This window comes from Xenopus tropicalis, chromosome 5 (genome assembly GCF_000004195.4).
Source record: "Xenopus tropicalis strain Nigerian chromosome 5, UCB_Xtro_10.0, whole genome shotgun sequence".
Taxonomy (NCBI): Eukaryota; Metazoa; Chordata; class Amphibia; order Anura; family Pipidae; genus Xenopus; species Xenopus tropicalis.
The window spans coordinates 103,630,887-103,647,588 of record NC_030681.2 but is presented as its reverse complement, the minus strand read 5'-3'; the positions used below and the strand labels follow the sequence as shown (position 1 = coordinate 103,647,588).

General features: G+C 36.0%; 1 protein-coding gene across 6 annotated transcripts in view; it reads right to left on the bottom strand.

The window, feature by feature from the left end:
• Positions 1 to 16,702, bottom strand: part of lpp (LIM domain containing preferred translocation partner in lipoma) — a 176,876-nt gene that overhangs the window by 105,294 nt on the left and 54,880 nt on the right. For 4 of the 6 annotated variants that reach the window (XM_012963146.3, XM_031901796.1, XM_012963148.3 and 1 more), the window contains 2 exon segments: positions 6,213 to 6,283; positions 274 to 481 (listed from right to left, as the gene is read on the bottom strand). In XM_012963146.3, coding sequence (XP_012818600.1) covers positions 274 to 475 — 202 coding nt within the window. In that variant the 5' untranslated portion in view covers positions 476 to 481; positions 6,213 to 6,283. 6 annotated transcript variants of the gene reach the window in all.

The window sequence follows — 16,702 nt, the reverse complement described above, 5'->3', positions numbered from 1 at the left end:
GAGTATAAAAATCTGGCCACAGTTACCAAAACTTAAAAAGTTGGTCAAAACCACCAGGTCTAAGTTATAAAAACAATTAATCTGAATTGATTCTCCTTGAACTATGTATTTCTCTAAATTCCAATCCACAAATGCACTTTTAGTCTTTGGCAAAATATTGATTGATTGAAAATATGATTTTTAGAACACAAAGCATTTATTACTGCCATAATGCACAAAAAATGAAAATAAAGGATCTTCACTAAGTTTCACGTTACCCACAAATTAACTCACCATCACTTCCCTCCGACTGTCCACCTCTGTATGGATTGTATTTAGGTTTTGGAGCAACAACTGGAGCAAACTTCTTAGGAGGCTGTTGAGTAGACACAGAAATACTTGGAGCACCAAATCCCTGAGTGGTCTCCATTCTTGCAGTCACATGTCCAGCACTGTCTCCGGAGCTTTTTGGTGGAAGCCATGATGGATGAGACATCTTTGACTAAAATAAAAATTAAATGTCAAAATTAAAACCCTAGTTTTAAAGTATCAATCAGTGAAATAAAATATATTATTTCCAATTCAACACAATAAAAAAAAATGAAATTCCATCACCAATTTACTAGAGTTAGAGTCTGCCTTTAATGGATGAGATGGCAACATGCAATATAGAAGATTTATCTCATACATATTAACATATGTAGAGAGTAAGTGTTTGTACATATAAGAAATTGCCGAATAACCCATATCTAGAAATATGGCAAAGTGTTCTTTCAGGCTAGTAATAAACCAGTGAAAATTCTACCATAGCTTTAAAAAAAAAAAAAAAAATTTCAATTAAGGAGAAAGGCTACGTGGGCAAAATCTGATAAACTGTCCACTAGATAAAGTAAACAAATTCTGTACTTTTAACTGCTGCTTCCCTCTCATCTTTCTAAAAGGTCAGTGACTTACACCAATACTTATTTCACTAACACTTGAGGATTTACAGCAGATTAACAGGCATAAAAGCTACTATTTCTAGGGACCTTTTCCTACGTCATGAGATTTTTCCAAAATGTCAAGAACCTTTCAAAAATTTCAGCTTCACAGGGAAAATTGTTATTTTTAAATCAATCTCTAAAACGCAGGACAATATCCCAAAGTACTGTTAAAGGGGTTTTAATAATAACGCAGATTACTTATCCGAGATGTGGTTCCACATTCTCCCCATAAGAAATGAATCCCCGCATTCACCCCTGTTGACTGTTATTAGTTAATTAGCAGTGATGAACTAGCTTAAACCAAGTTATTTAAGAATATAGTAAAAGCAATATGTCATAATAATTTGTATGCACTATTGTGATTTTGAGGGCACTACATGCCCAGATACTTTGGTATTCCTAAGCATACTGGTCATTATACTGTTTTGGAATTCATATTTATGTTGTTGTGTCTTGGCACCTGTGAGAGACAATTCTGAGGTGATTTTCAGATATTCTATCAAAACTGCTTAGTTTGCGGCTTGGTAGTTTGGCACAGAAAAACAAATTAGCCAGTGTTGGATCTAACTAAATTTATAATGTCCATATATACATTTATAATGTCCATATATATATATATATATATATATATATATATATATATATATATATATATATATATATATATGGGCAATATTGAGTTAATAAAATGGTGGGTATATGGGCTGTTAAAGTTAGGAGCGCATCAACAAGCTGATGTGATCCCCAATTCAATGGGAAAATCAAACCTGCCTGATCAAGATCTGGTCAATTTTAGGCCAGATTTCGGACAGGTAGGCCTGTCGGTGGTGCCCATACACGGGCAGATAAGCTGCTGAATTGGTCTGAAGGACCCGAATCGGCAGCTGAAATCTGCCTGTGTATGGCCACCTATAATTGGGAAGTTTTATCTTGGTACATGGAATATGCTGCAAAATGATTTTTTTTTCAGAATTTTGACACTGTTTTATTAAAACTGCTAACATTAGTAAAGCACTGCAGTTTGGTACTTAAAAGACATTACTTATTTTGGATTCAGCATGTATAGTTTCAAGCAATATATGGGACTATTCCTGAAAATTAGGAACCATTATGAAAACGTATCTAGTTAACAAAATGCTCTGTTGGTACATTAAACCACAAAACAATATAAATGGCCCACCCCAACACTGTCAAAAACAGAGATTAAAAAAAACTAATAACTAAGAGAATAACTATTCTGCGATTTGTTTGCTAGTCATAATTATACTATCCCAGCTTGTAGGCAGTACGCCTGTTAAAAGACAGAGAAAAGAACACACCAGCAGTAACAAAGTAATACCTATAAAGTTTAAATTAAACAGCTACAGGTATAAGATTTGTTATCCTGAAACCTATTATCCAGAAAGCTCTGAATTACGGGAAGGCCATCTCCCATAGACACCATTTTAATCAAATAATTCAATTTTTTAAAACATATTTCCTTATTCTCTGTAATAAAAAAAACAATACCTTGTACTTGATTATAAAACATGATTAATCCTCATTGGAGGCAAAACAATCATATCCTAATTGATTTTCAACAGACAAAGTATGGAGATCTAAATTACAAAAAGACCCCTTATTTGTAAAACCCTAGGTCCCAAGCATTCTGGAAAACAAGTCCTATACCGGTACCTAGTAAAAGTCAGCAACAACATTAGGAAACCAATAAATGTTTTATCTTGTAACACCAAGATCGCAAGGGGCACAAAACTGCTAATTTTCTGGCACCTAATTGCAATTAAATCTGCACAAATACATTGGTACTGAAATATAAAATTATTTAAAATTGAAAATGTACAATATGGTTTTCGCATTCACAGCCGAAACACAAAGAATTACCAACATGTTGTAGTTGTTTTTAAGAGGTATTCAAAAATAAACGCAGAAAGGAGATAGAATGCAAAAAGCATTAGTTCTAATCAATTTAATAGGCTTAAAACATACTAATGTTATTTTGTTAATCTGAAGGCCTAGGTCAGGGCCTATTAATGCACTCATGGCAGGTGGGTTTAAAAGGAAGGGTGATTCCATGAAAGAAAGAGCAGTGTGCATTTGGAATGTCTGCTGAGCATGTCATGTTTTCACGACAAAGAATTCTGTTCCACTGTGGTTTGTACACAGAGGCAAGAGATGGGTGATGAGCTGAACAGCACAATGTTGCTTTTGCATGGAGGAAGAGAAACTGATGTGCAAAATAGCTCCCTAAACATCAATTTTAAGAGCTAAATATGGTAAAATCCACAGGCAGGCCAGGAAAGCAGCCAAAGGGACTCCAAAATCATCCAATTGTTTATTTTTTGTGCACATTTTACATTTGACAAACCCATGCTTGTCTGATGTGCCAGGCCTGAGGTTCTGTTGCTGCCAGATTAGGACTAGTCCAGAGCAACTGTTGTCACAAGGCCAAATCTATTTTAGGACCTTGAATAACATATTGCCTTTTATTCAAAAATATCCAATTAAAATTAAAATGACCTTTTTTGCAAAGTAGTGTCATCAAAGGTACATCTTAGTAAATCTAATAGAAAGCAGATTTGTCTTGCATACTAAATCCTACAGTTTATGGGTATTAAAAAGGCATTATGTCCCTGCTCTGTAAAATTCAATCACTGCGCATGCACAAAAAAGGGCTTTTAGGATGAGGTGAATGAATAACTGTGGAATACAATCTTGGATTTTTCTGAGAAGTAGGGAGCTGTTGCTTAATAGGCAATAAGAGTTTGTTAGCATTTGCAAATAGTCAATATATGGTCCCTAAGGTATGTAATTATGTGCTGGGGGTTGCTGTGCTATCCACAGGGGGGAGGAGGCATATGGATTTAAGGGTGTGTCTTAATATGACAAATATCTTTCACATATGAATGAAGGGTGATATTCCTGCACAAAGCACCAACCATTTAGGTTTTTGCTGCGCTACCACCATTTGGTTATGGTCTTAAAAGCTCTTGGGATAACATGGGTGTGGTTTGAAGTGGGTGCAGTTTAAAAAAAGGGGAGTAGTCAAAACTGGCTTCCATTATCATCCCTCCACCATGTTGGCCTTTTTTTTTTTTTTTATACCTATCAGGGAAAATTTCCCTGAGTAGTTTAAAAAAAAAGTAACTGCTTGAAATACAAATAGAACTTGCAATAGGCTCTATATAATGATATATAGTAACTGGTGATTTCAATTCACAAATTCATTTTTTTTTTTTTAACATTATCTCCTATACATAATAAAAGGCTCAAATTTGCCGAGGTGTAGTAAACACAACCAATGAGAAGCTTGCTTTTAAACAGGTATCCAGTAAATGCCACCTACAGATTGGGTGCTATAGGTGATGAGAACTGTAACTTTGCACATTATATACAACACATTACATAACTCAATATTTTTTTTAAAATAGCAAAAAAATGATGGTGTAAGACTTGTATGTCAAGATGACTCATTCAAAACTGCAATAATCCATCTATGGGAGATGGCCTTCCATAATTCAGAGCTTTCTGGATAATGGGTTTCCTGATAATGGATCCCATACCTGTACATATGTATGTATATATCTATATATGTTTTGGTATATCTATATATCTATATATATATATATAGTTGATGAACCAATGAATGAATGCTCCAAAAAGTTCACTACAGACAACAAAGAACAAACATAAACCCCAACCCTGCCACACCATGTATTGATAAGTTAATGACCCTTGCTGATGAGATTAGTCACAGGTTGGTGATGCATCAGTCCAAGCATCCCAAAACTTATTGAACTTCAGTGGTGAACCCTAGCTAGATATGTCAGTTAATACATATAAGAGCTGTATCCATTATTGTGAAACACGATTTTAAAAATTGTAGAACAAACTGACCCTTCCAATTTAGTAGGTTGTTTTTCTTAGCAGGTAATAAGTGTGCAAACCACTATCCTGTAATGCATTTGGGGACTACACATAGGCACTGTAAGGCAATCCTAGAATTTATAATGTAAGAGAATGTATTATCTTTCTCAAGAAATGAGAATGTGGTATGGCTGAATTGGCTGACCAGTAGAATTGGCTGACCAGTAGAATTGGCTGACCAGTAGACCCCACATCCAACAGTCTGCAAATAAATTTCCTACCCATTTTGGGGTACAACTGGTGTGGGATGACTCTCCTACACCTACTGTAAACAATGTTAAAGTGGAATTTTTGGTAAAGCTTAATCATATAATAAAGTTTTAAGGCACACTTGGGGGGGTGGGGTTTGAATTCTATGATCCAAACGGTGCATGGAGAACATGTCTGAACTGGAGTTGCCAAAAAAAAAGACATTATGACAAATGTAAAAAAACAAATATATATTTGGGAAAGGTGTTATTGTGAAGGATCTGGGATATAGCTTTAAAGTAGAAGGAAAGTCTAAGTCACTTGGGGGTGCTAAAATGTTATGCACCCCCAAGTTACTTAAATCGCTTACCTTTTATCCCGGGCTGGTGACCCTGTACGGAGAGAACAGCACCAGCCCGGGGTAGCAGTGATCGCTTCCTTGTTCGCTGCGCGCGCATGCGCGGTAGAGTGAAAAGCCGAACTTTGAACAGAGAAGTCGGCGTTTCACTCTACTGCGCATGTGTTTGTCCAGGATATTTGCCAGCAGCGCGAACAGGGAAGAAGGAAGCGCTCGCTACAGGTACCCCCGGGCTGGTGCTGTTTTCTCCTAACAGGGGCACCAGCCCGGGGTACAAGGTAAGCAATTTAAGTCACTTGGGGGTGCCTAACATTTTGGCACCCCCAAGTGACTTAAACTTTTCTTGTCCTTTAAGCCCCATTCGGGACAAACAGTCAAGGAGCCTTCTGAAGTGAGTGAGAAGTGAATTACTTCACAATGGTCAAGTGTGGACTAACATTAGGTTAAGCAGGTTACTTTTTTTTGTTTTGGTTAGGACTTGGCAGACTTTCCAGGCTGATTATGGAGAGGCCAGAAAAATAAATCTTTGACATCCCTATAGACATAATTAGCCATACCCAGCAAAATCTGACTTATGAATGAAGTGACAAAAATTGCTAAGAGGGGAATATTAAAGAATAACTTGATTATTTAAGAAACATATATATTTTTAATAATTTTTTTTAGAAAGTTTCTTCTATGAGATAAAGCAGCTCATACAAAATTAAAAATTTCACAATTGTTCCCCTTTAAGTAAAGTACCAGTATTTTAAACACTAACCATGTCTTACATTACTCACCTCTGAGGAAGAAGCAAACTTCTGAAGAGAGAGAGAGGCTCTGCGTTCCACTTACTCTAACTGTACAAAAGCTGCTAGGGAATAAAAACAAAAATCAGTTATTAAGTGCACACAGGCAATGCCAAAATAACAAGTAGCTGTACACTAATACAAACTGTAAGACACACAAAATACTTTTTAAATGATAGCAAAAAGGCCTATTATTTATTTGTAAATCACCAATTATTCCTATTCCTCAATTCAGAAAAGCTACATGTAATTCTTCCATTTGTACATACAGTCAGAACACAAGCTACAATGAAATTATATTAAAAAACAAAAATAGTAAGAAGTAAATACAGAGAATTTTGTGCACCCCATTTGTCACACTTTAGAGACTATCACTAGTGCGCACCACAGTGGAAGTCATGATGAACTGGTTGCTCTAAACAGGCACTATGACATCTCATTTGTAGACTTAAATTTTTTTTTGGACTTAACACACCTCCTTTGGGCTACTAAATCCCTTTGCTCACAAGGTTACAGATATATGAAAACATTAACAAAAAGATATCCAGCAAGAGTTTTAAGAATACCAACAGCAAAATAATACAAAATATCTAGAACACAAACTGTTTTTCTACAATGAGCAATAACATCTGAACCAAAGACCTCTTAAACATGGAAATTGATAGGTTCTCAAAGATAAGGAGTAATAACTGCCATGCCCACCCCTGTCTTGTAAACAACATTCACTATTGAGAATGCAACAAGCCAGCAGATAGTAAATGCCGACTAGGTGATAAGAGTTATTAGACCTGGGAAAACCTTATAACCATATAAGAGATTGAATGAATTCACGATTGCAAATTTAGTCTTGTATTTATTAAGCTGAGTGTACAATATGCAACCTCACACAATCGCTCTTAAGATTTTATAAATATATGTACATGTCTCTGAATACATGATTAATGTTACAGTATATTGTGAGCTTCTTTTGGTAAAATCAGACCTAAGTATGAAGATGCAAGGGAGAGCTGATCGGACCGATATAGACAAACCAATGCCTGGTTGCTAGGATAAATTGGGCCGTAGAAACCAGATAACTGCTAAAATTCCAGCTATGAAAATCCACAGAAAATTAAAAAAATAAAAACTATTGGCAAACTGTCTCATTGTCATTATAAAGTTAATTTGAAGGTGAAGTACACCTTTAAATCTATGATTTTATTTCACGTTTCACAATGACATCATAATTCTAGGAACTATAATAACAGTATGTAGCAAATTATGAGTGTAAGCTTTTGAGAGCAGGTTTTATTTTTATTGTGTAACCCTTTACACGAAAGTCCACTCTGTCTATTATAAATTAATGTATATACTGTATTAACTGCAAGGTTTGAAGCTTTTAGGTTAAATAGAATAGGATATCTGCACCTCTCACCCTAAAATAAAAAAATTATAACTGAGCCAATTTTGCCTTTAAAATTAGATACAGAAGATCAGAAAGCCGTTTTAATGAAACACCCTAAAACATGCTCCATTAAAATTTGGTAGAGAACTAAGCAAAACTAAGCAAAGCAGAGCTGAGGAGAAAATCTTTATGTAGCCGAAAACAAGCACTACACAAATAGGATTTTGATCTTCAATAAAAAAGAAAATTCAATTATAGCTACAGATCTATGTTTGAGTACAAGAGCAATTGAACTTGGTGTACTTGTTACATTTCTAAATATAAGCTGGTTGGCATGACAACAAAGATTGATGGATCTCTTTAAAGAGAACTGTATATTTAATTGTCAGCATTTCGCAACGAGTCAGAAACATGGAGTGTGGAAAGTCCAGTCGTCATGGATACTGTAGGCTACTTTAGAAAAAAAAAATCCACACATTATATACATATACACACACAAAGAAATGTTGACTTACTGTCAATAAGGAAAGGAACATCACAATGCATTGTGGGTTAGGTAATTCCTGTATGCTGTATTGTAGGCTGAGGTAAGATTGTTATAATTTGTATCATCAATGTTTTAGTCCTTCCTCCCTTGCCAGGATTTCAAATGATGAAGAAATAAGAACTGCTTTGCAGCTGGATTTCAGCATATAAAATGTTATTTATTCGTAATTTTTGAAGGAACAGATTACAGTGAAAGGTATATTAGGGGTTTCTGCATTATGTTAAAAAATTTTGCTTCAGAAGCCGGAGTTCCCCTTTAAAGGAAGTCCTATTCCTAGCCCAGCATAAAAAAAAAGTCAGGCTGAAGTTTGCAGATGATCACTAGTACAAAGACCTAGCATTTTGGATGACAGTTCTCTGGTAAAGTGATATAAAAACAGCATTGTTTGGCCATAATGAGGGTCATTTTGTACGGAGGAAGTAGGGTGAAGCCCGATGTTTTAAGGCAACAAAGTACTTATATTAGAATGGCCATCACAAAGCCTAGACCTCAATCCCACTGAAAATTTGTGGCCTGAACTAAAAAATTTCAGAGGAACCTAGCTCTGTCAGGAGGAATGGGGACAAATACCATCAACATAGTGAGAAGCTTGTGGAAGGCTTCACTAAGCATTTGATTCAGGTTTACTCAATTAAAAAACTAACACTAGCTGCATAAGCTTTTCCAACAGTTATTTGTCAGGAACCAAAGTGCGAGATGATGTACAATTTTTAAAACATAATATATGGAGTATCCAAGAGAAATGGGGATACATTGCCCTTCATCAGTAGTGTATCTATAGAGGGAACAGACCACACCGAGAAAGGGGGCCAAGGAAGAATTTACTCTATACACAAACTATATACTAACTTTAAAATATTGTCTTCATATCTACACTATCCAAATCCTGTCAGGTAGTGAGGATAGAGTGAAGATATAATCTATAGCCACATGTTCATTTTTCAAACATTATGATACCGTGTTTATACATGCTCAGGGACCATTGAAGGATCAAATCTAAACATCACCCCACTGTGCAGCAACACAACAGATTTTTGTTTTAATTTTAGAATTACTATGCATTTGAGTAAAGTAATAGATGAGTCTTGGCCTCCTTGTAGATACGAGAACTTGCTTTAATATTCAGTAGTTTTTTATAGACATTTTATAGAATGGTACGATTGTGTTGAAAGGTTGGCAGACCAAAGAAGAAAACTGTCTTGCTTCAAGAGTCAGAAGAAATCATTTTCAAATCTTAAAAGGCCTGTATACCCCCCTGTTCAGCATGAGCTTGTGCCGAACATACTTTTTGTCTACTGTTTTATTCACAATTTTTTTTTATTTTTGTTATATCTTGCGCCAAACAAGCTACACCATGTTTGGCTCTTGTGCAGTAGATCACCCCCCCCATAAAGGTATGATGGGAAGTAAAATTGGCAGTAGCACTACCTCTGCACTGTTCCTTCTGTTGAACATGGCAACAATGCAGCAGAGTACTTTAAAGAGGCAGTATAACCCCATAGATAGCCCCAGTTTGCCTAATGTTTTAATGACAAAAAAAAAATCTATGTTTTTGTATATCTTAGTCTTCCTGATTAGTGTGTATTATCTACCTCGCAAGAACCAAACATGGAGTAGCTACATTTTCCTTCTATGCCCTGTACAGCTATGAAATAATGGATAACTATATACTTTTTGGTGATTAAAATTGGCAAAAAGCATGGTCAACTCAAGCCCTATTCATTGCACTAATGTTAAAAATGGAATATAGTGCCCCTTTAAATAAGGTAATTTGACTAATATATTTTATATAACAATTTTAGTTTCAATGTAACTCTTCTGTCATTATGCAAAATGAAGGTCATTGTTTACTATATAAGGGAGACAATTTAATCATGGAAAAATTATGCTCAGTTTTGCTTTAATAAATGCTGAATGGAAACATCAATGGTTCATGTACCTATTTTATTAAAGGTGGTTTTCCTTTCAATAATAGAGGGGACTGTGGCCTGGCTCTAGAAATAATTACAGGGAATACACTGAAGAAAATGCACTTAGCCCATGAGCTAAAAAAGAACAGATAAGTCAGGCATGTTAGAGAACTGAAGGGAGAGCCTGACCGGCACATGTTGTGTTGCATAACTCTTATATAATAGGAAAACTGTTTTTCTCATGTACTCTGTGAATGAAAGCCAGCACTTGAAGCTGCTGTTGCTCAAATATAAGATCTGGGGCCAACAAATGTTCAGATTGTTGAGAAAACACTGGCCTGGCCAATGCAAATTATGATTCCAGAACCTCTGAAGTCATAAAATCTGCACAAAATCTGCACATGGTAGATGGCAAACACAATATTATTAGCTGCCTGCTAGTTTGTAATTGGGAAAGACACAAACACAAACTTTGTACGCTGTGTCCAACCATGAACATGGGGTAAAGTGATATTATTATATAATTTCCCAACCTATTTTTATAAACCCATTTCATTTTTTAAAAGCCAACTACAATAAGTTGTATTATTCTGTCACATGAGTGGTTCAGATTTCAAATATTTAAATATTTTACAAATCCAGTGGTCTTGGTTGGCTCAGTCTCTTCCACTGTCATAGGAAAACTAGGGAAGCATAAATAACCCCTCTGTGACTAATGCATTACTGGCTCCAATAACTAAATCCCTGGCATAAAGAAAGATGAGACGGCTTTTGCACATTTTATATTTGTACAAAAGGAAACACTAATATATATATATATATATATATATATATATATATGTGTGTGTGTGTGTTTATGTGTGTGTGTGTGTGTGCGTTATCAAAGGAAAACGGTCAGTAAATAAAAGGTGCTCCCCTTCCAATTAAAGGAAACCTCTACCCCTATACAATGTAGGTCTCTATAAATTAAATAAATATATATATATATATATATATATATATATACACATACAGTGGTATTCTTATTCTTTTGCATGTTTGTCACACAAAATGTTTCTGATCATCAAACACATTTAACTATTAGTCAAAGATAACACAAGTAAACACAAAATGCAGTTTTTAAATGAGGGTTTTTATTATTTAGGGAGAAAAAAAAATCCAAACCTACATGGCCCTGTGTGAAAAAGTAATTGCCCCCTGAACCTAATAACTGGTTGGGCCACCCTTAGCAGCAATAACTGCAAACAAGCGTTTGCGATAATTTGCAACGAGTCTTTTACAGCGCTCTGGAGGAATTTTGGCCCACTCATCTTTGCAGAATTGTTGTAATTCAGCTTTATTTGAGGGTTTTCTAGCATGAACCGCCTTTTTAAGGTCATGCCACAACATCTCAATAGGATTCAGGTCAGGACTTTGACTAGGCCACTCCAAAGTCTTCATTTTGTTTTTCTTAAGCCATTCAGAGGTGGATTTGCTGGTGTGTTTTGGGTCAGTGTCCTGCTGCAGCACCCAAGATCGCTTCAGCTTGAGTTCACGAACAGATGGCCGGACATCCTCCTTCAGGATTTTTTGGTAGACCGTAGAATTCATGGTTACATCTATCACAGCAAGCCTTCCAGGTCCTGAAGCAGCAAAACAACCCCAGACCATCACACTACCACCACCATATTTTACTGTTGGTATGATGTTCTTTTTCTGAAATGCTGTGTTACTTTTACGCCAGATGTAACGGGACACGCACCTTTCAAAAAGTTCAACTTTTGTCTCCTCGGTCCACAAGGTATTTTCCCAAAAGTCTTGGCAATCATTGAGATGTTTTTTAGCAAAATTGAGACGAGCCATAATGTTCTTTTTGCTTAAAAGTGGTTTGTGCCTTGGAAATCTGCCATGCAGGCCGTTTTTGCCCAGTCTCTTTCTTATGGTGGAGTCGTGAACACTTACCTTAATTGAGGCAAGTGAGGTCTGCAGTTCTTTAGATGTTGTTCTGGGGTCTTTTGTGGCCTCTCGGATGAGTTGTCTCTGCGCTCTTGGGGTAATTTTGGTCGGCCGGCCGCTCCTGGGAAGGTTCACCACTGTTCCATGTTTTTGCCATTTGTGGATAATGGCTCTCACTGTGGTTCGCTGGAGTCCCAAAGCTTTAGAAATGGCTTTATAACCTTTACCAGACTGATCTCAATTACTTTTGTTCTCATTTGTTCCTGAATTTCTTTGGATCTTGGCATGATGTCTAGCATTTGAGGTGCTTTTGGTCTACTTCTCTGTGTCCGGTAGCTCCTATTTAAAGTGATTTCTTGATTGAAACAGGTGTGGCAGTAATCAGGCCTGGGGGTGACTACAGAAATTGAACTCAGGTGTGATAAACCACAGTTAAGTTATTTTTTAACAAGGGGGGGCAATCACTTTTTCACACAGGGCCATGTAGATTTGGAGTTTTTTTTCTCCCTTAATAACGTAAACCTTCATTTAAAAACTGCATTTTGTGTTCAATTATGTTATCTTTGACTAATAGTTAACGGTTTTTGATGAGCAGAAACATTTAAGTGTGACAAACATGCAAAAGAATAAGAAATCAGGAAGGGGGCAAATAGTTTTTCACACCACTGTATATATATTTATTTATAGAGACCCACATTGTATAGGGGTAGAGGTTTCCTTTAATTGGAAGGGGAGCACCTTTTATTTATATATATATATATATATATATATATATATATATATATATATATATATATATATATATATATATATATATATATATATGTAAAAGCCAGTTTCATCTAAAGAAATCATTTTCATAAAAATATACTCTTTCCACAGTATGTGTTATTGGGTACTCAAATAAAAAATTGCCATTTTAAGAATTAAAGGCCGCCTCCTGGGATCATAGGATTCACAGTGCATAGAAATAACCAAGGCACACATAAATGCTAGGCCACATCAGCCAATTAATGGACAGAGTTCTGTCTTTTGCTTCCACACTGCATTATTTCTGGTCATGCGATCTCTGAGGAAGCACACAGCCCATCACAAAATGTTGGATCAAGGGAAAGGATGTAAAGGGCAATATTTACTGATAAATATATTCCAGTTCGGCGAAATTCTTTAATAGGTCACTTAACATAATATATACTGTTGAGTATTCATTTTGGGGGTATAGTTACATAGGGTTGAAAAAAGACCAGTGTCCATCAAGTTCAACCCATCCAAGTAAACCCAGCACACTTAACCCACACCTACCAATCTAAACACTCACATACATAAACTATAAATACAACCACTAGTTTTCCTTAAAGAACTAGCAATTTTAGAAGGGAAGCACCTTCTATTACTCTTTTCTAAATTCCAAACTATGCCTGAGAGCAACACCAAAACAAAAGCTTTTTCAGGAGCATCTCTTTTGATTATGCATAATACTGTGTAAAACACAGATATATTTTGGAAAAATTGTAGTCACTTTATATGCTTGCAGTGTCTGTTGGTTGTCATGTGTATACTACATTTCTGGCAAAGAGAAACAGTGCTGTCTGCTTTATGACAATCATTTTAGACAAACACTTAGGGGCTGATTTACTTACCCACGAACGGGTCGAATGGAGTCCGATTGCGTTTTTTTCGTAATGATTGGTATTTTGCGATTTTTTCGTATGTTTTGCGATTTTTTCGGATTCTTTACGAATTTTTCGTTACCAATACGATTTTTGCGTAAAAACGCGAGTTTTCGTATCCATTACGAAAGTTGCGTAAAAAGTTGCGCATTTTTCGTAGCGTTAAAACTTACGCGAAAAGTTGCGCAGTTTTCGTAGCGTTAAGTTTTAACGCTACGAAAAATGCGCAACTTTTCGCGTAAGTTTTAACGCTACGAAAAATGCGCAACTTTTCGCGTAAGTTTTAACGCTACGAAAAATGCGCAACTTTTTACGCAACTTTCGTAATGGATACGAAAAACTCGCGTTTTTACGCAAAAATCGTATTGGTAACGAAAAATTCGTAAAGAATCCGAAAAAATCGCAAAACATACGAAAAAGTCGCAAAATGTTCGTTTTCAAGTCGGAACTTTTCCAATTCGGGTCGGATTCGTGGGTTAGTAAATCAGCCCCTTAGGATGAGTGCACACTTTAGTAAGAAGTACTATTTACCATATTGCTCCCTGGGTAGATTTTTGAATTAATTTATGTGGGGGACAGGATATCTCTGTGGAGCAGAATGATCAATTTAATTATCACTCAACACTAAATCTTAACTAATTAAAATTGTGGTATAATAGTTTTTTTGTCTGTCTAAATCAGTATCTCCTAACGGAAACTATTTCCTATTTTAAACTACCCATTTTATGTAACCATTCACACAGATCAGAGTTTAACAGTGGCTGTAGCTAATTGACCAGTATGCCTCACTTGAAGAAATAACAGAACAAATTATCAAAAAATATATGGTCACATAGTGCTTATAGCAAAATGTATTCTAAATGTTAACTCTTAGACACAGCATAAAAGTCCAGTTAGTCAGAAGCTATGTAATATAATTTCTCTAGTATATAATAATTAATACTTAGTTAACTATAATGCAGCATACACCTTTTACAATGTTTCATTGGATAGATTGTAGGTAATACATTTGACATACAATCCATCAAAATAATAGTTAAGCAAATGTAACTAAAATGTGTATTGTTTAATAAGAGCTCAGCCTGTAGGACAATCTAACATTTACAGATGTTAAAATATCTGGAGTTTATTCAATATCAATGATATAAGAACATGACAGGTCTTAACAGATTACACAGAATAAGAATATGGTTTCAGTGCAATGAGGGTAAGTGTTTTCTGCTTCCTGCTCTAGTTAATTCCAGTAGGCACAGACACACACTGTATCAAAGTGTTGAATGTTAAATGGTCAGCTACTGTGCCCAGCACTAATCAGTGGGAAGACTGCTGGCAAGCATTCATATACAGGAACATTTCTTTTGCAGCCCTAATGCAACAGGTAAAGTTTTCATTGGCTAAATAAATCCGCTAGAAATATTAAATAAACCTCTGGATTATGTTAACCAATGTTTCCCACCTTAGCCCAGCCATGCTCCCAACAGCCAACCTTTTCCTTTGAAGTTAAACATTTTTGAATTGTTGCTTAATTTTTCTTTCCGAAGCAAATTTTGGGTTTTAGTAACTAATGGAGTTGCTGAATTATTGGGGCCCAGAAATGGGCATGGTGTCACTTTTGCTCATGGTGCTTTATATTTAACAACAGACTTGCACTTATAATTGAGCCATATTCAGCAGAAAACAGCAGTTTTAAAACCTAAAAGCACGATACTATAAATAATGCACACAAAAAAAAGCTGAAAAAAGCATTATGGCAAACAGTGGTGTGAAACTATATAGTTGTACCCATAATGAATATGCTTGTTTGAACTTTTCATTTTGTGATGGTTTAGCTTGTGCCTTGCCCAACTTGGTAATTCAATGTCAGTGCCTTCTCCGTTTTCAGCACCAACAAATTTGCTTTTGTCAACTACCCCAAGCAGTCACTGTTCTGTAAAAGCACTTTACCAGTTCAGAAACCAAAGATTAATAAAGAAAGCGGGGTTAACAAAATTACCCTTACAGGATGGTCGTACATAGAAAAAACAGACAATACATAAACCCTCTACACTAATACAGTCCAGTGGGACATAAAATATAGCAGACATTTCTACTTACATATTGAAGTGTCTGCTTTCGTCTTTGTTTAAATGAGAAGGAAAGTGTGAAATTAAGCATAGGGAAGTAAAAAGGCCCTAAAATGCTTGCTCTGTAAAAGAGAAGGAGAAGTACATGTATACACAAAAGAAGACAAGAAATCCTGTGTTTCTTTTCATAGAGGACTCAGTGCAGCTTTTCTGTGAGTGCTTATGGCTGTATTTACATAGACCTTTCTGATAAAGCTTACTTAGTTTTTACCTTTCCTTCTCCTTTAAGCTCATTTCATTCTCAACTTGCTTAAATTATCTTGCTCTTTGTTAACATCACCTCCTGCCCCCTGCACCTTTGGACTAAAGCATAGAACATGCTCTACCAATAGGAACCTAAGCATGGATGTCCACAAATAGGGGCAAGGGTGGGTCACTTGATACCCCTGAAATTTTGCATACCTCACAGCTCATTGCCCTTTTCTAGAGCTCTGTTTAAATGTCCTACTTTTCCCTGCTTGTTCTTCAAAGAGGCTTCTAACTATGACCTATTTCCATATTAAGCAGCGGCTCCCTACTTCTTGAGAAAAAAAATCCAAGATGGCTGTGCATGCCATGGTTATCAATTTTCTGGATTTGTATTTAGGGGTGTGGTTACAAAGTGCTGCGCATGGCAGATTTGCATGGTTTATACAAACAGTTTACTTAAACAGCACCCCGAGTAATACATTTATTTAAGGTGTGAGTGACTATGAGATTTGCCAATAAATTGGTTTCCTACACACTTGGCACCTAGTTATTGAATACAGCAGTACTGTCCAACTTCTGTGGTACCAAGGGCCGGAATTTTTCTGGCCTACATGGTGAAGGGCCGATAATGGAAGCCAGTTTTGACCACTCCCCTTTTTTAAACCACACTCACTTCAAACTACACCCATGTTATCACAAGAGCTTTAAAGGGGACCAGTCACC